This window comes from Mesoplodon mirus (genome assembly GCF_964341445.2).
Source record: "Mesoplodon mirus genome assembly, chromosome: 12".
NCBI classification, from domain to species: domain Eukaryota; kingdom Metazoa; phylum Chordata; class Mammalia; order Artiodactyla; family Ziphiidae; genus Mesoplodon; species Mesoplodon mirus.
Window position 1 is genome coordinate 98,727,751 of NC_138988.1, and position 24,959 is coordinate 98,752,709.

Consider the following 24,959-nt stretch of genomic DNA (forward strand, 5'->3'; position numbering starts at 1 on the left):
CAGGGAAATGCAAATTAAAACCATAATGAGATATCACCTCATACCTGTTAGAATGGCTCTTATCAAAAAGACAAGAAATAACAAGTGTCAGTGAGGGTGTGGAGAAAAGGGAATCCTTGTGCACTGTTATTGGGAATGTAAATTGGTGAAGCCACTGTGGAAAACAGTATGAAGGTTCCTCAAAAAATTAAAAGCAGAACTACCATATGATCCATCAATTCCACTCTTGGGAATTTATCCAAAGGAATTGAAAACACACACACACACAAACACACACACACACACATATATATTCAGCCATAAAAAAAGAGGGAAATCTTGCCATTTATGACAACATGGATGGACCTCAAGGGCATTAAGTGAAATAAGTCAGACAGAGAAAGATAAATATGATATGATCTCACTCACATGTGAATCTAAAACAACAAAAAAACCCCACAGATACAGAGAACAGATTGGTGGTTGCCAGAGGCGGAGGTGGGTTAGGCAAAATGGAGGAAGGGGGTCAAAAGGCACAGACCTCCAGTTATGAAATAACTAAGTCATAGGGATGCAACGTACAGCATGGTGACTGCAGTTAATAATACATTATTGTATCTTTGAAAGTTGCTAAGAGAGTAGATCTTAACAGGTCTCATCACAAGGAAAAGAAAATTGCAACTGTGTGTGGCAATGGATGCCAGCTAGACCTACTGTGGTAACCATTTCACAGGATATACAAACATTAACTCATTGTGTTGTACACCTGAAACTGATATACTATTTTGTCTTAATTATATCTCAATTTTCAAAAAAGGTAAACATATTTGGGAAAAAACTTCTTCTACTCATGGCTTTGTCCAAAAGCGTGTCAAGAAAGAATGTCACATACTATTCAGATCAGAGAATGAAAGACAGGCATTGAGAAGCCACATTAAGAACTGGTTAGTTAGGTCAAGAAAATTTTCAGGACTTCCTTGGTGGCGCAGTGGTTAAGAATCCTCCTGCTAATGCAGGGGGCGTGGGTTCGAGCCCTGGCCGGGAAGATCCCACATGCCGCAGAGCAACTAAGCCCATGCACCGCAACTACTGCACCTGCTCTCTAGAGCCTGTGAGCCACAGCTACTGAGCCCGCAAGCCAAATCTACTGATCCTGCAAGCCACAACTACTGAGCCCGTGTGCCACAACTACTGAAGCCCATGCGGTTAGAGCCCGTGCTCCGCAACAAGAGAAGCCATCGCAATGAGAAGCCCTCATACCGCAACGAAGAGCAGCCCCTGCTCGTGGCAACTAGAGAAAGCCCACATGCAGCAATGATGACCCAACGCAGCCAAAAAATAAAAAAAAGAAAATTTAATTTTCTTTTCCTCTATTAGGAACTGTCAGTGTTAATATGGGCTGCAGCATGTAATTTTTGAATTGGGCTCATCGCGCTGTATTGTACTTTTATGATCTACGTGAAAAGAATCTGAATGGAAGTAAAACCTACCTGCAAAAACTGCATGGCCTTGGGTCTGCATTAAATGGTATAATCCATGTTCATGTAAAAAAATGGCTCTCAGAATGTTTGCTTTCTCTACCTTAAGTTCATTCAGCATTGCTTTCATATCATTCTTGATCTAAATAAAGTCAAGCAATCAGTAATGATGTAATGATGAAAATACAAGTAATGAATATGAAAAAAAGAGAAAAGTAATTGATACAACTGCTGCTTAGTGGGTTCCTTTTTTTTTTGCCACACAGCACAGGAAATTCCCTATAACGGTTGCTTTGGATGTAGCTTCCTAAAACTGCAAATTGCCCACTCCAAGACCCAGAAAAAAATCACTAAAAATCTTAGCAGGGTCATTTGCTTCATCAGATGATGGGTTACTGCCATCAGAGCAGCAGCCCTGTAAAAACCCAGATCTGGTCTTTAAAATAGGGTCCTCTGATGTTAGGTTGTTATTTTTACTTCTTTGGTGCAGAGTTAGGTGCTCATTGGTTAAGCTCACAGATGGTGGACCTTGGCTTGAGCTGGTGCTGCCCCCAGGATGAACTTGGCATTGAGAAGCATTCCCAAGATGAGCAAGATGCTTTGGAAAAACAGAGAGAGAGAGAACAGTGCCATTGCTGTTGACTAGAGGCAGAAAGGACTTCAGGAAAATTCCCAGAAAAACTGAACATGCTGGAAGATGCTGTCTGAAGCTACCCTATTAAGATTTGGCAAAGGAATCTAGGCTGTGTGTGTGTGTGTGTGTGTGGTCGTGGTGAAGGGGGCAGTGGAGGGGGTGATTTGCAGCTGAGTTGGCAGCAGTGCTGAGGGGCATATTAAATGTTATTTCAGTTATTTCCAGTTCAATAAATATTTATTCTTATCCCACTGGATGTGCCCTATGCTGAGCTGCCAAAACTGTAAAAGACCCTGAAGAGATAATAGTTGTCAGGGTAATATGATATCCACATTCACAATTATAGTTCAAAGAAGATTATAGAATGGCATAAAAGAGTTACAACTGGGACTTTCCTGGTGGTCCAGCCAAAAAAAAAAAAAAAAAAAAAGGAGTTACAACAAAGGTTTACAAAATGTACAATAGAGAAAAAAAAAAAAATCAGGGAACACTCCCTAAATGACAAGGCATTGAATGCAGACCTATTCAGGCCATTATTTAAACAGGAGAAATAGAGGAGAATGACCCAAGGAAGGAGACTGAGAAGAAAAAAAGTACCAAAGGCAGGAATACAAGGCGTGGTTTTTCTGGAGTGTTCCTTTCAGGGAAGGCAGCCGTGGGAATTGATTAATCAGTGATATTGATGTGATTTTCAACAGGGATATGCAACCATCCAACATCCAACGTGCCACGCTGAGATGTTTGTATTGAATAATTCAATAAGCTGTTGAAAAATGTCACTGAAGCTTTTGGAATTGAGAAGTTATTCTTAGAAGAAAAATATGTTGAGGGTTAGAATGTTTTGAAGAGGGCGACTTGGGCCAGAGAGACCACATGGATGGGTCTAACGATCTACCTGAGAGATTGGCAGGATGGGCTGGAGTTAGAGCAGTAATTACGGGAACCGATCGGTGATACTCCCTAGAAACCTATCACACACACAATGTACAGAATGTGCTGATTAGGTGTGGGGGGCTGGAAGAGGAGACGTCGGCTGACATGGAGGACAGCAGTGCCTGTCCCAGAGGTTCTGGAGAAGGAAGGGGGTTTCTGGGGAGTAGGGCAATGGAAGTGGGGGCACCTGAGCAGGTACCAGTGGGACCCTCAGGAAGAGATGCCCAAAGGCCTGGGAGGAACGCAGAGAGGGCCTGGGAGCACGATGCAGGGTCATGATTCATCAGGACAGGAATGGTGATGAGCCTGGAGGCCAGTGAGATCACCAAGGGAGAGAGAACAGCAAAAGCCAAAAAGCAAACTGGGGAAAAGACTCACAGGGGTTGTTTACTGAAAACTTCACTCTCCCTAGTGCTGCATTTCACTGAGAAGAGTGGCTCTAAAATCAGCTATTACCCAAGTCTCAGTTCAGTAGTTGGTAACCAAGAAACGAGAAGAACAGAATCCATTTAAACATAAGTTTCCAAAGAGGGATTATAAAAGCATCGCCCTTTAACACTTTTGGCAACACATGATAGCTTTTTCTTAATGTTGAAGTTATTGCTCAAAGTTCTGTGACAAAGTATTGTCCAAAGACTGCTGGCTTCAGATCATCGTCTCTTCGTGGCACTTTTACCCTATCTGCCTTTTCTGAGTACAAACAACTTTTAGAAAAGAGTCATTCTAGGGACTTCCCTGGTGGCACAGTGGTTAAGAATCCGCCTGCCAATGCAGGGTACATGGGTTTGAGCCCTGGTTCAGGAAGATCCTACATGCTGCAGAGCAACTAAGCCCGTGTGCCACAACTACTGAGCCTGCGCTCTAGAGCCCGTGCTCCACAACAAGAGAAGCCACCGCAATGAGAAGCCTGTGCACTGCAACGAAGAATAGCCCCCATTCACCACAACTAGAGAAAGCCCATGTTAAGCAACGAAGACCCAACGCAGCCAAAAATAAATAAGTAAATTTATTTAAAAAAAAAAAAGAGCGATGCTATACATTGCATTGAGGATGGGGGCAGCACACTAGATTAGAAATAGGATGATCTGAATTTGTGCCCATACTTTGCCAATTACTAGCCAATCAATAAATCCAGCAAACATTTAGAGAAGGTATACATCCTACCGGGAGATTAGGTTACAAAGCCAATATGTACAGGGAAGACAGCATACAGTCAAAATTCCTCTGGAGAAATCCTTTGGGAATATGCCACGTTAAGATGGCACAGAGTCTCTCCATAATTCCAATGCTGACAATTTTCCTTTTAATCTTGGTCCATATGGTGGTTTCTTCTTATGAGCACCAGATGAAGAAGTTAATTTGAGCTGAGGGGCCATGTCATGAGATGCACACTGTATCTTTAAGATTCGTGAGCATGGGAACCAAGACCCATCATGGGAATGCAGAATCCACCTTGCTCACTGTGGACCCCAGACTCACTGGGTGGAATGGAGTGCGGTGGAGGGATGGCCATTTAGACTTACATACACTGTGAGTGTGCACGTGTGTATGTGTGTGTGTGTGAGAGAGAGAGAGAGAATACAGTTGAGTTTGTGCAAGTGGAATGACACCAAGGAACCAGGGTTCCATTGTTCGTGTGCCAGGCGTTGTGCTAGGAATGAGGAAGAAGAAATTAGCAGGTGCTGGTGCTACCCCTGCAGGTCAGTCTAGAAGGCCACTAGGAGCACAAACACAGCATTGCAAGACTAACTGTAGTACAATGTGATACAGGGGGATGGAGTCCACAGGAGGGAGAATTAGGAAAGGCTCTTTAGAGACTATGACTCTAAGACGAATCTTCAAAGAAATGCACATGCCAGTCAGAGGAGGGAGAGGGAGGAAGAGCGTTCTAGAGCATTCTGGAGGGGAGCTGGCATGAGTCGAGGCAGGGAGGCTGAAAAGTGGCACATTTGGGACCCACGCGCTGTCCGGTACAGCTGGTGTGCAGTGTGGGATGGGGGGCGGAGCACAGGGCGAGAAGGCGCTGCAGAGGTCAAGGGGCCACACTGCAATGAGCTCCCTTCCAGCAAAGGGGCGAGGACGTGAGGCTGTATGTGACGGGGATGCACAGGAAGTTTCTAAGAAGGTGAGAGACGTGATCATGAGACCGACGTGCATTTTTATCAAGGTCATTCTGTCACTATGGAGGATGCATTAAAGCAGGCTGAGGATGGAGTCAGGGAAAGTAGAAAGAAATCAGGCTACCGTAGGAGAGAGAGGAAGAGAGAGGGATGGTGGCACCAGCCATGGAAAGGAGGCCAACAGCCAGATCCCATTCACTAACCGTTTACCCTGTACCTGACAGGAGCCGAGCCCTTGCACACACACCCTTGCGTCTTCAGACCACAACCCTATGAACCGGGTGCTGCGAGGTCAAGGCATCCCTGTGTCCGTCACACGAGGGCCTCACCCACGTCACGCCAGGTCCAGCCCTCACCCCCGCCCCCTTGGCTGCTTTTCTGGCTCCTGAACACATGGCGCCCTTGCTCACCTCAGGGCCTTTGCAATCTCTCATCCCTCTGCCTGGAACCTCCTTCTTGTTCCGATGGCTTGTTCTCATTTTGGAGGTGCAGTTCATGTGCTACTTTCACTAAGAAGTAGGTCCCTTCCTGCGTCAGCCTGCTTGTTTCTTTCATAGCACTTAGAATCTCTAATTATCTGTCTACTTTTTATTGCCTGTCTCCTCCTTCTAGAATACTCCATGAGAGTAGGGGGACTTATTTGTCTTATTCACTATTATATACTTATTCACTATTATTTCTCAGTACCCAGCACAGTGTCTAAGTGGTCAATAAATATTTATTGGGGTAGGGGGAGGGATAAATTAGGAGTTTGAGATTAACATAGACACACTACTATATATAAAATAGATAACCAACGAGGACCTACTGTATAGCCCAGGAAGCTATACTCAATATTTTGTAATAACATATAAGGGAAAATAATCTGAAAAAGAATATATAGAGATATATATTCATATATATATGTATATACGTATATATATATGAATCATTGTAAATCAACTATATTTCAATAAAAAATAAAATAAAATAAATTTATTGAATGAATATCCATTTTACAGATGAAGAAAATAATAATAACAGTAAGAACAATAAAAACTAACACTCAAAATATGTGCTGGGCACTGGTCAAACTCATCTAAGCCTCACAGATTTGATGTAAATATCATTATTTCTCCCATTTTATAGATGAAGAAACGGAGGCTCCCACATTTAGGTAACTTGTCCAAAGTCACAAAGCTGTAAATGGCAGAGCAGAGATTCAAATTCAGGCAGTCTGGCTCCAGGGCCCAGCTTTCAACATCTACGCTACACGGATAATCTAAGACTGGACCTTCCAGTCGTCGGGTCACAAGGCTGGCGATGGAGGAGCCAGGATTCCAACCTGGTTCTCTCGACTCTGGAAACCAAGCTCCAGGGCTGGAGGGATGGGGGTGGTGAGAACTGAGGAGAGAGAAGCCGGCCGGCAGGTCTAAGCTAACAGAGGGCGGTGTTGATTGAGGGGCACACAAAGGCGAGCATGGGTTGAGTTCTGAGCATGTAGAATTCCAGGTGCCCTCTGCACGCACTCTCTCCTTTACTGTGCTTCCGGCTTTTGGAGCAGGACACGTCACTCAGCCCCTCTGATCCCATCCTCACACTTGTAAAATGTGAATTTAGATACCAACCCAACAGGATTCTTGCGACGATTAAACTGAGATAATGCAGACCCATGGGCAGATGTTCATAAACATTACTCTCCTGATCTTTTCTGTACCTTCGGCTCGCACGGAAAAGCCAACATTTTCAGGAAAATGGGCTAAGTATCCAGATGACATAAGGAACAAGAGAGAAAATTCCTGGGTGGGTCCAATTATATAATCATTCCCCAAGCTTAATGAGACTTAGAATTAGCTAAGTTTCATCTTCTGAACACTTGCTGTTATTGCAGTAATCAAATGAAGAATTCATAAAACTAGGTTCAATTTAACCTAAGCTTACTACATAAATCTTACCTCTGCTTCCCCCTACTTCCCCCTAGATGTTTCTTTTCATTCTTTTTTTTTTTTGGCTGCGCTGCGCTGCTTGCGGGATCTCAGTTCTCTGAACAGGGATCGAACCTGGGCCCTGGCAGTGAAAGTGCCGAGTCCTAACCACTGGATGGCCAGGGAATTCCCTCTTTTCATTCTTATTTCTTGCTAGGTATATGCAATATTTGTCTTTGGACAAGCCACTTATTTTAATCTTAAATTTCTCATCTGCAAATTGGGAACAACAGTCCTCCCCTTAATAGAATTCTTATAAGAATTAAAGGAGATAATGTGTTAGAAATTCCTCTGCAAACTAAGTACTATCCAAATATAATAATTATTATTAAAAAGAAATATAAAGGTATATTTGTATAAAATTATCAAATTTATATTAAATAATTAAGTTATTTATTGATATACTTATTATTTATATCTATAAATATAAATAAAATATAATTTTATTTAAAATATTTTTATGACGGACTTCTCTGGTGGTGCAGTGGTTAAGAGTCCACCTGCCAATGCAGGGGACACAGGTTTGATCCCTGGTCCAGGAAGATCCCACATGCCGTGGAGCAACTAAGCCCGCGTGCCACAACTACTGAAGCGCGCGCACCTAGAGCCTGTGCTCCACAACAAGAGAAGCCACCACAGTGAGAAGCCCGTGCCCCACAACGAAGAGTAGCCCCCGCTTGCCGCAACTAGAGAAAGCCCACGCAAAGCAATGAAGACGCAACGCAGCCAAAAATAAATAAAATTTTAAAATAAATAAATAAATAAAATGTTTTTATGAGGGAAGAGAAGTATGCTTATTGAGATCATGCCTTTTCCACAATGGTAATTTAATTAGTCTTCTCCAAGTTATAATTGCCCAAGTGCTGAAAACTGTATACCTCATTAAATCTTGTCCTTCAAATCCAGGTGGAGATGCTCACTGAAACCTCCCTGCCTGCAGGACCCTGAACCACCTTGCAGTGGGCGTGTGCTTTTGTCTGGCAGGCATCACAGTGAAGAAGCATCCTTCACCATAGCCTGCCCTGAACTTTTAGCTCTAGGGTGAAAAAGTGACCCAAGAGAGGCTGGTCAGCATTCTTCCTGCCCCTGGTTTGTTTAGGGATAGGGATTTGGACCAAGCAGGACCAAGCTGACGACTTCCCTGAGCTGTTGCTGGAACTATGAGGAAAAAAATCTTTCTTTTCTCTCGGGAGTGCCGGCTGAGAGAAGCAAGCAGATGGAGCTACTTCTGAGCCTCTCTGACACCATGTGGGGAGGACCAAACTGAATAAAGTCAACCCAGTGACAGGCAGACAGACAGACAGATAGAGTGACCAGTTCAGACCAAACTGGGACTTCCCAGGCTTTAGCATGGAAGGTCCCATGCCCAAGACCCCCCTCAGACCTGGGCACACAGGGACGGTTGGTCACTTCACAGAGACAAAGAGTCCTGCATATACCATACCAAGCCTTGATCCAGCTTTACTCGGAGGCCCTCCTTGGGCACCTCAATTCTATGACCCAGTAAGTTCTAGGGTCTGTTTAAGCAACTCTGAGTTGTGTTTCTGTCACATGCAACTCAAAGAGTCATAACACATGCCCAAAGAATGTCCACATATAAGGCACAAAGTTAAAAAAGCAAAAGAAATCAAAGTAGGAAACAAGCTATTTTTAGCATTGAAACATGAGGAAATGTGATCATGTGGTCCTTTCTGAAGTTGAGGTAATTTATTTGACGAAGGGGCTCCGGAAAAAAAAAAAAAGATGTATACAAAATGGAAAAAAGAAGCGGCAAATGAAAACATTCTTATGGAACAAAAACCTCATGGCATGAGAAAGGTCAGAGAAACGCATGAGCAAAAATTTAAAAGAACAAGCTCAAGGCAGTGAGGGGAAAAAAGTAGCTGAAGTCAAAACATGGAGCAGTTTTGCCTTTTCATTAGAGACAGACCCACCGTAAAGTGGGACAAGAAGACAAGTGAGCCACAGAAGTGGACTGTGAAAAAACTGGACAAGCAGAGGCTTCTGTAGATCCTCAACAATTCCAGAAGACTTAAAGCAAAACATCTCAGTGGTCTCTGGCACTCCACCCTGGGACAGGTTGGCCAAAGAAAATGCAATGGGAATAACCAGAAAACCTAGAGGAAATGAGCTTTTCTTAAGGTGACATACAGCAGTGATTACAAAGACTGGAGAAGTTAGAAAACCTCAGCATGCACCAGAATTCGTACAGCGTGCGTATGTCAGAGCCGCATGCTAACCCTAACCCTCAAGCGCTATAGGATGAGTGAGAGAAATTTGTGCTCCAGAAGGGTTTCCTTTGAGAATATGGCCAGAAGGGAGAAATCTAGACAATCCATCTGTACACAGCCACACAGGATGGAATGACAACCACTCTTTCTGGCCTTCCCTGAAGAAGGATGTGAGACTGGGGCCCCCAAGGGACATGGCCCGGCACCATTTCTATATCTAATGCAGTTTGGAAAAAACTTAAGTGTTGAAAACCAAGAGAGAAGTCATTTTCTCAACAGAAAGACAACATGAAACAACAACACGACCACTGTGAAGATATGTGATGTACTCTTACCTCTATGAGTATACTTTCTATTGAGTCTCTATTTATTTATTTATTTGCCGTGCAGCGCGGCATGTGGGATCTCACTTCCCCAGTCAGGGATCAAACCTGCACCTCCTGTAGTGGAAGCAGAGTCCTATCCACTGAACCACCAAGGAATTCCCGAGTCTCACTAATTTTAAACTAGTCTCATTTTGTTGTCTGATATCATCTAGTAAGTAACAGGGTACTAATCATGTTCTTGGTCTTAGTCCTCTTGTGGGTGTTTCAGGGAGCCTGATATGACTGTGCCGGGTCTTTCTAACACAAACACTTTAATTTAGGATGCTTAGGATAAAAACAGAACGGAACTTTGAGGGAGGCAAGGAACAGCACCATCTGAACTTGCACATTTGCGAAAATGTTTACGCTGTATTTACCGAAGGAGTTTTCCCCTTAAAACATGACACTGAAAACAGAAGACGTGATATGGTAAAAGGCTGTCTGGTAATAAAGAACCAGATTCACGCACCAAATCCTAAATCACAAAGAACACTCAAGTGGAAAACCACTGAAGGGGCTGGAGCTTGCGACTGAATTTTGCATCGCCTTTGATGATGGGGAGGTCCATCACTGGGGCTAGAGCATGTGATGGCTTGTTTTCTTTAAATCACTTGTAATTCAGGAAGGGCCCACCTACAAGCAGGATATCTTCCTGCTTGCTCCCTGAACCAGGATGCCATCTGGAATGTAAGAGAGGAAGGAGGCAAGACCCTAGGAAATGTCACGTTATCCTGAAAAACATCCCCTGCAGAATCAGACCGCTGAGGTTCTCTTAGCGGGGCTCTCATCTCCGATTTCCTACAGGGGTAATGAAAGGCATTTGCCAAGGCTAAGGGGCAACAAGATTGCTGGAGTCCAGACTCATCTCTATGAGTATACTTTCTATTGAGTCTCACTTTCTTTCTTTCTTTATTTATAAATAAAGGCATTTTGGCCTTTCTACAAATTCTCGACAGCTGCCTGCTAGGTGTTTATGTGGTTCTGGGTATTGTGTCCTCTGCAAAGAAAGGCATATGTAGGAACGAAAAGGATCTTGCCTCCTGGGGCCCTTAGTTTGTAGCTGGGGAGATTGGAGAGTCCAAGAGGCTATTTATATGGGGTCATACTGTCGCTGAGAGAGGGTAGAAGCCAGCGAGTCACCCCACAAACCTACAGCAAAAATGGTCTTGTCTCCTGCCTTGTCTATTTCACCAGGGCTGGAAAGGAGGAGGGGGTAAGGAAAAAAAAATGGGGGGTAAGAGATTATTCTTCCTCCATTTTGTTAAATTGATTTGACATTGATAAGACTGACCACCCTTCTGCAAACCAAACAGACATTTAACACTAAGGCAAACCCACGTTTTTCTTTTTTTAAGAAACGACAATTCAGGCTTCTGTGAAGTTACGAACTGCCTTCATTTTAGTATGATATCTATGGAATCACGAGGCTAGTATCAAATCTTTATAAATCCTAAGGGAATAGTGAAAATAGAAAGGGAATAAATATTTAAATATGCAAATCAGCCTCTAATTACCTAATGCTCACCGATTAGATGCCAATGATGGAAACAACAGATAAAAGGTGAAAAGATGGCCATAGGAAGAGGGAGGTCAAGAAAGAGAGCTTGCACAGCTCAAGAGCAAGCCCTGTTCACCAGGCCAGTCACCCTGGGATTCAGAGACCAAACACGGTATTTTCCAGAGAACGCTGGCATGTTTATCGCCCAGCAGGCCCCACCCTGCAGCCTGAGAGCACCTACCAGTGTTTCCAACTTGGCAACCCCCCAAACACCAGAACAATGATTGCTTTTCTCTTGCTATAATAATGCTGTCGAGTTCATCAGAGATCCATTTTGTACTTTTCATTGAGTCCAAAGCATGCTGTTTCCTTCAGAAGAAACCCTACCATGTTTTATATAGTTTTAAAAATAATTGATCTGGTCTGTTAGTACAGATAGAACTGTTTTGATGAGAAAGGAAGGAGCTTCTCCTGGAATCTCATTATTTATCTGAAGTTAAAATATATATATATTTAAAACTTTATACCTGTGGTATAGTACATGCATGAGTCTAAATATTTCTCTGCTCACGGGGTCTTAGGGAGACAGCTGTGGTGCCATAGTAAAGTCTCATGCTTTGCCACTCATTCATTCATTCATTTTTATTGAGCATGTGCTATGTGTTCTACGCAGGGGGGATACAGCAGTTAACAAGATAGAAAATGACCCAACTTCACCACGGAGCTAATACAGAGGAGGCCAAGAACAAATCCATGCAAGTAAGTAGATAGGATATTCCAGATGATAATAAACTCTTTGAAGGAAAAAAGGTGGGGTGGTCAGCTCAGCTTCTCTGACCTGATGACCTCTGGCTGATAAGAGGGAGCCTGTGAAGGTCTGGGGATAGGCAGGGGAGTGGCCAAGACAATGGCCCTGGGGTTACAGTAAGTCTGACAAATTTGGGGGAAAGAAAGAACACCAGTGGGGATGGAGAACCATAATACCGATTGTGGTTAAAGATTAATAAGATGATGAATGCAAAAGAACAGGATGAACTGCAAAGCAACACCACGAAAAGGTATGATTTGGCTTGGTTAGAATACTGTATTCTAAAGAACATCCTTCTTTAAATGTTTGGAGTTTATAAAGGATGCAGGTGAAAACTATATATTTCCGTTTTCATCTTCTACTTCTAATAAAAAGGAGCTGGCTCTCGAAAAGCCCTTTCAAGAATGGCACGTTGCCTTCACGTGAAATAGGAAATCCCACATACCTGGAATCCTATTGAGCGTCACCCAGAAATGCTCATCCGGACTGAAGGTGTCTTTGGACCACTGGAGCAAGTCAAGAGCCCGAGGGTCATGGAGAACGAAGTTGGTAAACTCTCTTGACAGGGCAACGTAGGCAGAACCAAAGTAAATGGTGAGATTGTGGGGAGGAGGCGGTTTCAGTGCTGTGGTTCTTATCACATAGGAAAGCTCTTTGCCCAGGTGCTCTCGGTGGACATATTTAGTCCGTCCAATTGCGTGAGCCGGAGGCAGCACGCCTGGGGTGATGTTTTTCCCTTTAAATCCTTTCAGATACCGAACGATCTCCCTGTTGGTTTTCAGGGGGAAATCTTGCCCACAGGTGTTGATGGCGTACTTCCACGGAACCTCCAAGGCTGCAAGATCTTTGATGCAGTGCAGGTCAGCCTGGAGCCTGGAAATGCCACCATAGACCACGGGTTCCATCTTGGAAGCCAGAAAAGCATTTGGGAAGCAGCTCAGTAATTGCTCCACTGCATCTTTAAATTCAACAGTCGCTTTCTCATCCACGTGAACACAGTAGATATTCTGAGGCATGTAAATAGCTCTGAAGAGCCTTGCAAAGGTGTCGAAATTGTGATGGATGACCATGATATATGCCAAAGGAAATTCAGCTTCTTCTTTAGATAACGGCGCCGTGATGTAGTGGCTTTGAGTCAGGTATTCCTTGCAAGAAGACGTCTCATAGATCATGAGTTTGTTTCTCCAGAGGAAAGGTGTTTTGCCGCTGATAAAGGATATGCAAACTTGACTCAGCATCAAAGTGTCCGAGTTATTTAGCCTCTGGAAGCCTTGCTCGCCCCCAAAATTGAACACGTAGAACACGATAAAAATGATTACACAAGAGACAGAAACTATAAAGAGGTAACGCATCAATGAAGGCATTGCCTCCAAGAGGAGATTTCAAAGACCGTCAAAATCTAAGTCCTCTCCCAAACTTACTTTTTTCTCTGAGTTCTTATTTTGGTGCATACTCCAGCAATTCGTGCCCTGAAGGAGACACTGTGAATTCATCCGGTTTCATCCCGGGAATCCGGCGGCTGGCGCACACCCCATGCTGATATCCCGCCTCGTTCTCTGCCGTTCAAACCGCCTTTGTCTACATCCCGGTAGCAGGTTGCTTAAGCCCAGCCTTTTTCCCTCCCTCTGGCTCCCAGCTCCCAACGGCTGGCTGTTTCACTAGAACTCTGGTTTTAGTCTCCTTTTCCCCTGCAGATTTAGTTTCTCAGATCTCTTTTCCTTCATTTCCGAAGGGGTTTTTCCCCCTCTTGTTACTGTCATTCAGAGAATCAATACAGTAAGAACGAAAGTTGAAATGATGCGTCCTGGCAGGCGTGCCGTTTCCTGCTACTCATCCGATAGGCTGCGGTACTCCCCCCGCCCCCACACCCTTGTTGCTCGTGGCGACGATCCACAGCCTGGTCCCTCGACTCTTCGAGCCCACTCCACGGGGTATATAATGTTGCCTCCGTTCTCAAATATGCCGCTTTAGTGAAAAAATGACTGAAGTGACGAGATCGAAAATTTTAAAAAAACCTCATCAACCGGGCTCTTTTGTAATGCTTTCTAGCCCCGCCCTACTCTTTTTCTTTTTCTTTTTTTTGGCCCTACCGCGAGGCATGCGGGATCCTAGTTCCCGGACCGAGGATTGAACCCGAAGCCCCTGCAGTGGAAGCGCGGAGTCTTAAGCACGGGACCGCCAGGGAAGTTCCCCCGGCACTCTCTTTTCTAAAACAAGAGCTCACCGGGGTTCCAGTCCTAGGGGATCTGAAAGTGCCAGGCTCTGGGTCCTGTGACTTTGAGATTATGTCGTGACAGCCCCTCTCCTCCCACCGTGGTGTTTATCAGAAGGATTGAAACGGAGCAGGACCCTGTGGGGTCCTCCCTGGTACAAATTCTTTCCGTGCCCCCCGTTTCTTGTTTGTAGGAAATAGGCTTCCTTCAGGCTCCTGGACGTCCCCTGAGCTCCCAAGAGCAGATTCAAACAGTTGCTAATCAGGGAAGGGCGTGGATGCAGAAACAAGGGAGGAACAGCCTAGAAACAATACTGCAGCCTTGGGGCAGGGTCCTGGTTCCTCCTCAAGGGATACACACAACAGTATCTTTGAGTTCTTCTGCGGGAACTAAGGCCTCCACCCAGGTGGAGGATGGTAACTTCAGGCTGAGGGCAAGATCCCTGGAGCACCGCCCTGCTAGCTCGCCACCAGCCAATCGGAACAAAGTCACAAGCCCTGTGGCCCTCACCCCAAATTCTGCCCATTAAATACTCCCCCCCCAAACCGTCGGGGTTTTAGAACACGAGCCACCCATCCTCTCTGTATTGGCATCTTTGCAATAAATGCTGCACTTTCCTTCACCACAACCCGGTGTCATTAGATTGGCCTTACTGCCCGCCGGAGAGCGGCCCTGAGTTTGATTTGGTAACAGGATGTTGGGGTCCAATGAACAAATGCCAAGCTACATCCCCTGATTTAGATGAGACCTTAAAACTTCACCGGAAAGCACTCGAATCCTGGCACAAATGATGTTCGGATAAGGGCACCTAGAGCGCATTCAGGTCTTCACTACGCAGAGAACATCATCTAATACTCAAGAGAAGTGCTTTATACCTGCCCGATTAAGCCTGTCAAATCACCTAGGGAACGAATATTGTTTGCCCCTATTTGTAAATAGCAGAGTTTTGGCTGAAGAGCATGAAGCTCTTTAACTTACAAGGTTCTCATCTTCAACCTTTTATTTTTCCAACCAGCTTTTTCTTTAATACAGATCAACATATTTTATTTATGATGGCTTCTAACATACCCATACAACTACTTCATGCCTTCCCGTTTCACCTCCCCTTTGAGGTGAATGTAACCCCTCTGAGCCTCCACCCTGTAGCAGTAACTCACTATCAGAGACTGAGCCCCCACCCCCCACCCCCGCATGAAGAAAAAATGTCCTTGAATGTCCTTTCTCTCCTCCTTTTTGAAAAGTCTCTACCCTGCTATTAATGACATTAATAGAACAATATGCTTATTCATTGTTTTCAGCAGAGGTAGGAAAACCAACGCTAAGCCCCCTTGATTCAATGCACCCTGCTTTTCAACTGAATGACACATCACCTCCTGAACCACAGTAGGTTTTCATTCTAGCTTTTATTGCTCCCATTTTTCATTATTCCAGCTTGTACATTATTTTTCTCTCTCGCTTACTAAATTCTCCTCATTCTCTAAGACCCATCACAAATAAACTCTACCTAGAACCCACCTTTGGCTTTTTATGCAAAGTGGAAAAAAGTAAATGGAGCCCTTATCTGGACAGAGCAGATCAATCTAATTCTTAGTGTTCCCATGGAGCAGATCAAAGAGAATGAATCTGAAAATATGATAATGAATGAGAATGGAAAATTCAATCCCAAGCTTCTTTTTTTCCCAAATAATACCTTTAAATATCAGGTTATAGTCTATCCTATTTCAAGACAACAGAGAGTAATTTCAGTACCTAGTTTGGCAAAGACTTTTTGGCTTAGAGTGAATATTAAAATATTTTTAAAATTTGCAGTTTGACAAAGTGTTCAGGTACATGACAATGAGGCCAACAGAGTCTGTTTACATTATTATTTCCAACTGGCCAACAACAAAGGGGTTCAGATGTATACAGGCTTAGGCACTGATGTGAATAATGTTACTATATTGAGAAATACAGACATTAGCCAAATGGGGAACTTTCATCCTATTTGTTTGGTATTCAGTACGTTATTTAAAACGGCACTGTGTGAGTGTTGAAAATGTGGCTCTTTTTCCTGTCTGCCCTTTTGGCTGTCCTTGGGTATTGAAAAATGCCTACAGGAGAACTTTTTTAAAAACCACTTGTAAGAAGGGAAGGCCGTTACCTGTTCCCTTTCCTTCCTAATAGGCCATGTGACCTGCTTTTCCAGCACAGACACCAGGCATTTTTTTGCTGCTGAGACTGAACAGCTCAGTCTTCCCTACCTGCCCGTGACTGCAGGCCAGGACAAGACTGACGCACCTTTGGCTCACTTTGGAAGCAGTTATTCCCGAACTAGACAATTAATCAGGCTAGACATGTTTACCCTTTCCGGGGCCGCCTTAAAAGCTTGCTCTTTCTTCCATTCAGAAGGCTTTATTGTTTTTTACATTATTTAATAATTTTTCCAGGAAACCTCCTACACTGATGGTGGGAATGTAAATTGGTGCAGCCACTGTGGAGAACAGTAGGCAAGTTTCTTAAAAAACCAAAAATAGAGTTACCATATGATCTGTAACCCCACTCTTGGGCAGATATCTGGAAAAGACAAAACCTCTAATTTGAAAAGGTACATGTACCCCCAATGTTCATAGCAGCACTATTTACAATAGCCAAGACATACATGGAAGCAACCTAAATGTCCATTGACAGATGAATGGATAAAGAAGATGTGGTATACACAGACACACACACACACACACACACACACACACACACACACACACTGGAATATTACTGTGCCACAAAAAAGATGAAATAATACCACTTACAGCAATGTGGATGGACCTAGAGATTATCGTACTAAGTGAAGTAAGTCAGACAAAGACATATATCATATGATATCACTTATATGTGAAATCTAAAGAAAAAAGGATACAAATGAACTTATTTACAAAACAGAAATAGACAAAGAAAACAAACTTGTGGTTATCAAAGGCGAAAGGAGGGGGAAGGATAAATTAGGAGTTTGGGAATTAACATATACACACTAATATATAGATAATCAACAAAGATCTACTGTACAGCACATGGAACTATATTCAATATCTTGTAATAACCTATAATGGAAAATAGTCTGAAAAAGAATCGATAAATATATGTTTATGTATAACTGAATCACTTTGCTGTACACATGAAACATTGTAAATCAACTATACTGCAACTTAAAAAAAAGAATTTTTCCAATTATGACACTATCTAGAGCACAGCTCCAAAATGAAGAGGGTATTCTTTTTGTGAAATACTGGAAGACTCGGAATCTCGGTGAAATAAAGAAATAGTCAAAGGGGGAAAGGCAAGCCTCAGCATCCCTAGGCTTTCTGTGGCAAGGGGCAAGGTAGCACTCGCCTGACTCTGGAAGGCCTACAGAAGGGTGAGCTGAGGGAGAGGCACGTGAAGTCCGCTGCCTGCCAGGCTAAGTCACACCCTTGAGGAAGGCAGCAGCTGGTCGTAAGGAATATGTCATAAAAGATCTTGCATGTTGTGATGAAAAACTTGGACTTCAACTTGTTGCCAAAGGAGCACCACCTAAGATGTTAGGTCGAGGAGCTCCCGGGCAACAAGTGCCAACCGGAGGAGGAACAAGAGCAAAATAAATCATGGTGGAAATTACACATCAGCCGGTAAACGCATAAGGCACACGTCAATGATAATAATAGTAGTAGTATTTCTACTGACTAGATAGATTAAATGACATTAAAAAAACACAACTTTTGGGCTTCCCTGGTGGCGCAGTGGTTGCGAGTCCGCCTGCCGATGCAGGGGACGTGGGTTCGTGGCCCGGTCCGGGAAGATCCCACATGCCGCGGAGCGGCTGGGACCGTGAGCTGTGGCCACTGAGCCTGCACGTCCGGAGCCTGTGCACCGCAACGGGAGAGGCCACGACAGTGAGACGCCCACGTACCGCAAAAAACAAAAAACCACAACTTCTAATCAAGTTTCTGGAGGAGACCATGCAAGATGTGCTTTGTCTTTTGTGTCATTAACGCCCACGATTACTAACAGGGCATGGTGCAAAAATGAGGAAGTAAAGCCTCTTAAACTAGGAGATAAATGTGCTCGTTATGCCTCAGTTAACTACATGTCCTAGAAACAGTTCGAAGGCTCTTACAGTCGAGGCTTTAGTCCTGTAGATATTCACAGGACATCAGATACTGCATTGTTTGAGTTTTTTCTTAAATAAAGAAATAAAGATAGGGGAAAGATTTAAAGTCCCAAGGTCACTAAGGAATTAATGGACTGGGAATTAGTAGAAAGTCTACTTTGTATTATTATTCTTCCACTCCTTCAAACTAGTAATGAGAAATACGTTTGTTGCCTTATTTATGACATTTATTTATTTTTAAATGTGTTGAATGAATGGAGTCCACATCCCCCATGGTTCCAGGTGCTCATGGATAAATGTTCTTTTAACTGGAATTGGGAACAGAGCAACGGGTATCTTTTTTCTTTTCCTTTTTTTTCTTTTTTTTTTCTTTTTTTGCGGTACGCGGGCCTCTCACTGTTGTGGCCTCTCCCGTTGCGGCGCACAGGCTCCGGACGCGCAGGCTCAGCGGCCATGGCTCATGGGCCCAGCCGCTCCACGGCATGTGGGATCTTCCCAGACAGGGGCACGAACCTGCGCCCCTGCATTGGCAGGCGGACTCTCAACCACTGCACCACCAGGGAAGCCCGGGTATCTTTTTTTCTGACAAACAAAAACTCTGACCAGATTGATTGACCAGATAGATTAAATGACATTTTAAAAAACACAACTTTTAATCAAATTTCTGGAGGAAACCATGCAAGACGTGCTTTGTCTTGTGTGTCATTAACGCCCACGATTACTAACAGGGCATGGTGCAAAAACGAGGAAGCCTGGGTTCTGGTCACTTTTCTACCTTTAGCCGATTATGTGCTCTTGGGCCCCTACTCACTTCCTCTTTATAAAGGATGTTCTCCCTGGTCCCTTCCAGCTTTTTAAAATGAGCTACAATTCAGTCTGTTGTAAGGCGAATCACTAAGCAGCAGTGATGGAATCCAGGCAGTATGAGGTATGGCCCCTATCCTGTAGGAGCGTGTACCTTCCCTATGATTCAAAATATATACAGCTGAAAAGATAACCAACAAAACAAGAAAGCCTATGGCTCAGTTCCAAACAAGAGGATGTCCACCAAATGTGACAGGAACTCAGAGAGGAGTAACAGTTCCGTTGGAGGCAGGGTGGTTAGAAAGGGCTTCTGGTGGTGAAACACAGACACTGAGAAGACATTTCAGTTGGAGAAATTACAAGAGTGAGCAAGAACACAAAAACAAGAGAGCCCAATGTGGAGAAATTTCCCAGGGAGGGTTGTAAATCTAGAACTTCTTTGACGTGGCAGCAGATAAAAACCTTCCAGTCAGTGAACCACCTCAAAGTACCAGGCATGTTTCGAGGGTGAGAGTAAGGACTTTTGCCCCTGTCCTTCCCACAGCTCACCAGCTGAGCCAGGGCCTGGCATGCGGTGTGTTCAACGCTCGGGAATGGGTCCAGAATCATCTGGGCATTTGAAAGTGCGATTTTCAGATATGGAAGAAGGAATGTTGAAACCCATGTTTGCCCACTTTTAATTTATATGTTAGAACAGCATAGGCTAGGAGAGCCATCCGTGATTTTTTTCTTTTTTCTTTTTGGCCACACCATGCAGCATGTGGGGATCTTAGTTCCCTGACCAGGGACTGAACCCGTGCCCCTGCAGTGGAAGCACAGAGTCCTAACCACTGGACCGCAGGGAAGTCCCCAGGATTCTTTTCTTTTAAGCTGATTTCTAGGTACCTGGAGGTGTGATTTTTACGGTACAAATAGTGCTTTTTTCCTCTCTTCCCCCTGGCACACGCCTGTGCAAAGGCCTAACTATAAATGTGCCACATCAACACTGAATTCTATTCATAATTCCTCACGCATCCTTCCTTGGTTTAATCGCATGTACTAATGCAAACTTCATTATACCTTCATAATTGTTCTGGGACTTGTTTTTCCATTCTCAATTAACTGCTATCCTGGAGTTGAGGAAGAAACTGAGGAAACACAGGCTTGAGCAAAAGCTAGATTTATCATGTTAAAATAATGAAAAGGGCACCAAAAGGACTGGGTCTGATGAAGTTTTTGTTGACGTGGCATGGAGAGGTGAAGTTATATCAGCAGAAAGGGTCAGGTAAATGAGGTGAGATGTGCACTGCTGGTGGGAATGGGAATTGGTACAGCCGCTATGGAGAACGGTATGGAGGTTCCTTAAAAAACTACAAATAGAACTACCATAGGACCCAGCAATCCCACTACTGGGCATACACCCTGAGAAAACCATAATTCAAAAAGAGACATGTACCAAAATGTTCATAGCAGCCCTATTTACAGTAGCCCGGAGATGGAAACAACCTAAGTGTCCATCATTGGATGAATGGGTAAAGAAGATGTGGCACATATATACAATGGAATATTACTCAGCCATAAAAAGAAACGAAATTGAGCTATTTGTAATGAGGTGGATGGACCTAGAGTCTGTCATACAGAGTGAAGTAAGTCAGAAAGAGAAAGACAAATACTGTATGCTGACACATATATATGGAATTTAAGAAAAAAAATGTCATGAAGAACATAGGGGTAAGACAGGAATAAAGACACAGACCTACTAAAGAATGGACTTGAGGATATGGGGAGGGGGAAGGGTAAGCTGTGACAAAGTGAAAGAGCGGCATGGACATATATACACTACCAAACGTAAGGTAGATAGCTAGTGGGAAACAGCCTCATAGCATAGGGAGATCAGCTCGGTGCTTTGTGACCGCCTGGAGGGGTGGGATAGGGAGGGTGGGAGGGAGACGCAAAAGGGAGGGGATATGGGAACATATGTATATGTATAACTGATTTAATTTTAAAAAAAAATTTCATAACTCCAAAAAAAAAAAAAATGAGGTGAGATGGTATCATTTCTTGGTCTCACTGATGGCTGTTCTTTGGAAGGTCATTTTTGTGTGGCTTGCATTGTTACTGAAGCAGGTCAAATGACTCAGGAATTCACTCCTTAATTATAAAATATAGGGATTTATTTTTTTATTCTTATTTTTTATATTTATTTATTTATTTGGTTGCACTGGGTCTTAGTTGCGATAGGCATGTGGGGTCGAACCTGGGCGCCCTGCATTGGGAGCGCGGAGTCTTATCCACTTCGCCACCAAAGAAGTCCCTATAGAGATTTATTTTTTTCCCCTAGAACTAAGAGTATTTCGCAAGAAAGTAAAGAAAGGTGATAATCGAATCCACTTTGGACAACCGGTTAAGTTATTCTGTTCTGGGTGGCTAAATGGTTTGTAAATTAAGCCTTTTATTTATTTGTCTATATCTATCTATCTGTCTATCTATCTATCTATCTATCTACCTATCAGTAATGATTATGACGCTAAGGAGAAGAAGAAGATATTTCTGAAGCACATCTTTCACTAAAACAACAATTCTCCCATAATTGAGGAGGCCTCCAAGGGGGTTCACTGGGGAAAATCCACCTTCTCCTGGGACCCATTTTATTTTCTATCCCGTTCATCTAATTAGCAACAGGAGAAGTTGCTATCTAGATTACAGACCCAAAGCATGATTTCAAATTCTCATCTCAGAGGGGGTAAGAAGTTTAACAGAATTTTCAAGGCCTAGGTGGCAGGTCCAGGAGGCGTGGGACCAGATCATATCATGGTAGTGTGAGCTGAAGTGATCTGCATCTGATTTTGATGGAACAAAGGTGTCATGGAAACAGTTCCTTCATGCTAAAGGATGCTAAGCAAATATTTGCAAAAGACAGTCTACACAAATCCCCAGAGGCAAATGTCAAAGCCTGTGCAGGTAGGAGGCAACCTTTTAGTGGCAGAAATGTAGCCATTAGTACTATGAACAGCCTGAAATTGGGGGGCTTAGAAAATGAACAATCAATCATCCCACAAAAGTCACAGCCAATTAACATTTCAGGATGAAACTTAACACTGAATTCACCTGTGGAAATTAATTACTTAACCTTGGAAGAACTGACTCATTGTTTCAGCAAAACACTTGTTTCCAAAAGCCAAACTGGTGTGCCTGTGACTTGAGGTTAAGGATAGTCTAGGTCAAAAGTTTGCAAACTTCTGTTTGACATCTCATTACATGGAGGGTTGTTAAAATACAGGTTGCAGGGCCCCTGCCGCAAGACATCAGTTAGTTTTAGGTGGAATTCAATCATTTCCATTTCTAACAAAGTCTTGAGACGAAAAGTTTGAGAACCAACAGATCAGATGCCAAAATTCTATGATTTTTTTTTCCTCAATGACCCCACCTGATCTGTTTCCCTAGGACTAAACAATATACTGTAAACAAAACAAAACAACCAATATTTCAGGATAAACAATACTGTATAATTTGGAAATACTTAATAAACATGAATTCAAATGGTGGATAATCGGATCTCTTGAATAAGATTTCCTTTGGAAAGTTAATTGGTACTTTTAGGAAGAATGGCAGAAAATGGATATACAGAAAGGTGCTAGTTGCTGTTATTTAAATAAGAGAAACCCTAGTTGCAGGTCATCCTGCCCCAAATGCATTTTCTAATTTACTGTATACAGTGTGCACACCTGTGCATAATCCCAGTCTTTCACAAAATATAGATTAGGACTATTTACCGACAAACAGTGATGTTTTGAGTATCTAGTGTGCCATAAGCTGAAATGGAGGAGGGTGCAGGAGAAGGATACAAACTTTTTTAAATAATGAGAAAAAGTCAGAAAATACCGTATATCGGTGCAGACGCAGAGCAACCAGAACATGCATGCACTCCTGGTGGAAGCGGGAATTGGGACCACTCTGGAAAACTGGCAGTATCTACTCAGGCTGAGCACAGACAGACATATCCTCTCCCCAAGCAATTCCATTCCCAGCTATTTGTGTACATGTTTATCAAAGGACGCATAGCTCAACATTCACTGCAGCCGTGTTCATGATAGACCCAAATGCCCACCAACGGTTGTTATACAGCAGGGTTTCTCTACCTTGGCACTACTGGCATTTTAGGCTGAATATGCCTTGTTTGGGGGGGCCGTCCTGTGCACCGTAGGATGTTTAGAAGCATCCCTGGCCTCTACTCACTAGATGCAGTAGCACCCCTTGCCCCCTCTCCCCAAGGTGTGGCAACCAGTAATGTCTCCAGATATCGCCAAATGTTCCCTGGGGGGCAAAGTCATCCCCCCTCCCCAACCGCACACACCTCCTTCTCTCTGCATAGCAATGAGAATGAATCAGTAGAACTGCCTGCAACAACCAAAAAAGGAATCTCACAAACATAACACTGAGCAAAAAAAGGCAGACAGAAAAAGCACATGCTGTATATTTCCATTTCTATAAAGGACAAAAACAGGTAAAAATATCTATGCTGTCAGACATCAGGGTAGCGACTGGGATGCTGGTTATTTCTGTGTCTTGATGCTGGTTGCATGGGTGTGCCTAGTTTGTGAAACTGCATCATTCTGAACCCTAATGATATGTGCACTTTCTATGTTATATAATCTCACCAGAAATGAATGAATGAATGAATAAATAATGAGTCAAAGTTCTTCTCCCAAAAATATTCTTCCAGCGGAGTCTCCCAGGTGAATGGGGATCAGGTGTCTTTCTGGAATAACTAGTATTTATGGTTATCACTTCTAATCAAATACTCTGCAGGACCACATACCAGAGCCCACATCACTTCTTCCCTAAGCAGACCAAGGCTGTTTCCACTCCGGCTCCTGACACCAGCCACCCTTAGCCATGACCCAACGACCTCTCCTTCCTACCAGTGGGCAATGCCCAGCAGAAAGGGAGTCAAGAGGAAACAGAACAGGAGGTCAGAAGTGAATTTAAAAACCCCTTGTGCTCATCAACACAAAACTGAGTGCCAGCATTAAGGCACTTATAAGCTACATTAGATAAGGATGAGAATTCCCTGGCGGTCTAGTTGTTAGGACTCCACGCTTTCACTGCTGAGGGTGCAGGTTCAATCCCTGGTCGGGGAACTAAGATCCCATGAGCTGCACGGAGTGGCCAAAAAAAAAAAAAATTATAGATTAGACAACGATGGAGGGGGCACCTGCATGGACAAGCAGAATGTATGTTAAAACAGGGTACCACCACGGGGCTTCCCTGGTGGCGCAGTGGTTGAGAATCCGCCTGCCAATGCAGGGGACACGGGTTCGAGCCCTGGTCTGGGAAGATCCCACGTGCCGTGGAGCAACTAGGCCCGTGAGGCACAACTACTGAACCTGCGCGTCTGGAGCCTGTGTTCCGCAACAAGAGAGGCCGCGATAGTGAGAGGCCCACGCACCGCGGTAAAGAGTGGACCCCGCTTGCCGCAACTAGAGAAAGCCCTGAAAGCCCTCGCACAGAAACGAAGACCCAACACAGCCAAAAAAATAAAATAAATAAACAAATGTGGGGTTTAAAAAAAAAAACAGGGTACAAAGAAGTGTGAATGACACAGCTGGTAGCTGGCATCAGGGGCTCTCACCCCTTCTTGCTCAATGAGGAAATTCTGAGTCTCAACTCAGAAGGTCACTGGTCTCACAGTGACCTCCCCTCCCAGCCCAGGGTCACTGCGCTAGCAGAGGCTAACCCAGCACTCGAGCGTGAGCAGCTTTGCTCCAGCGTGCGTGCTGTTAGTCACTGTGCCATCCCGTGCCCTTCAGGCAGGTTCAGGGACGTCTAGGTG

The 24,959-nt window shown here is 43.8% G+C and overlaps 1 protein-coding gene across 7 annotated transcripts in view; it reads right to left on the reverse strand.

Annotated features, from left to right (window-relative positions):
* GCNT2 (glucosaminyl (N-acetyl) transferase 2 (I blood group)) overlaps window positions 1–24,959 on the reverse strand; it is a 128,296-nt gene that overhangs the window by 46,496 nt on the left and 56,841 nt on the right. For 2 of the 7 annotated variants that reach the window (XM_082638865.1, XM_082638860.1), the window contains exon 1: window positions 12,456–15,365. The exons of the other annotated variants lie outside the window; for them this stretch is intronic. In XM_082638865.1, coding sequence (XP_082494991.1) covers window positions 12,456–13,374 — 919 coding nt within the window. In that variant the 5' untranslated portion in view covers window positions 13,375–15,365. Of the gene's footprint in view, window positions 1–12,455; window positions 15,366–24,959 lie in introns of those variants that run through there. 7 annotated transcript variants of the gene reach the window in all.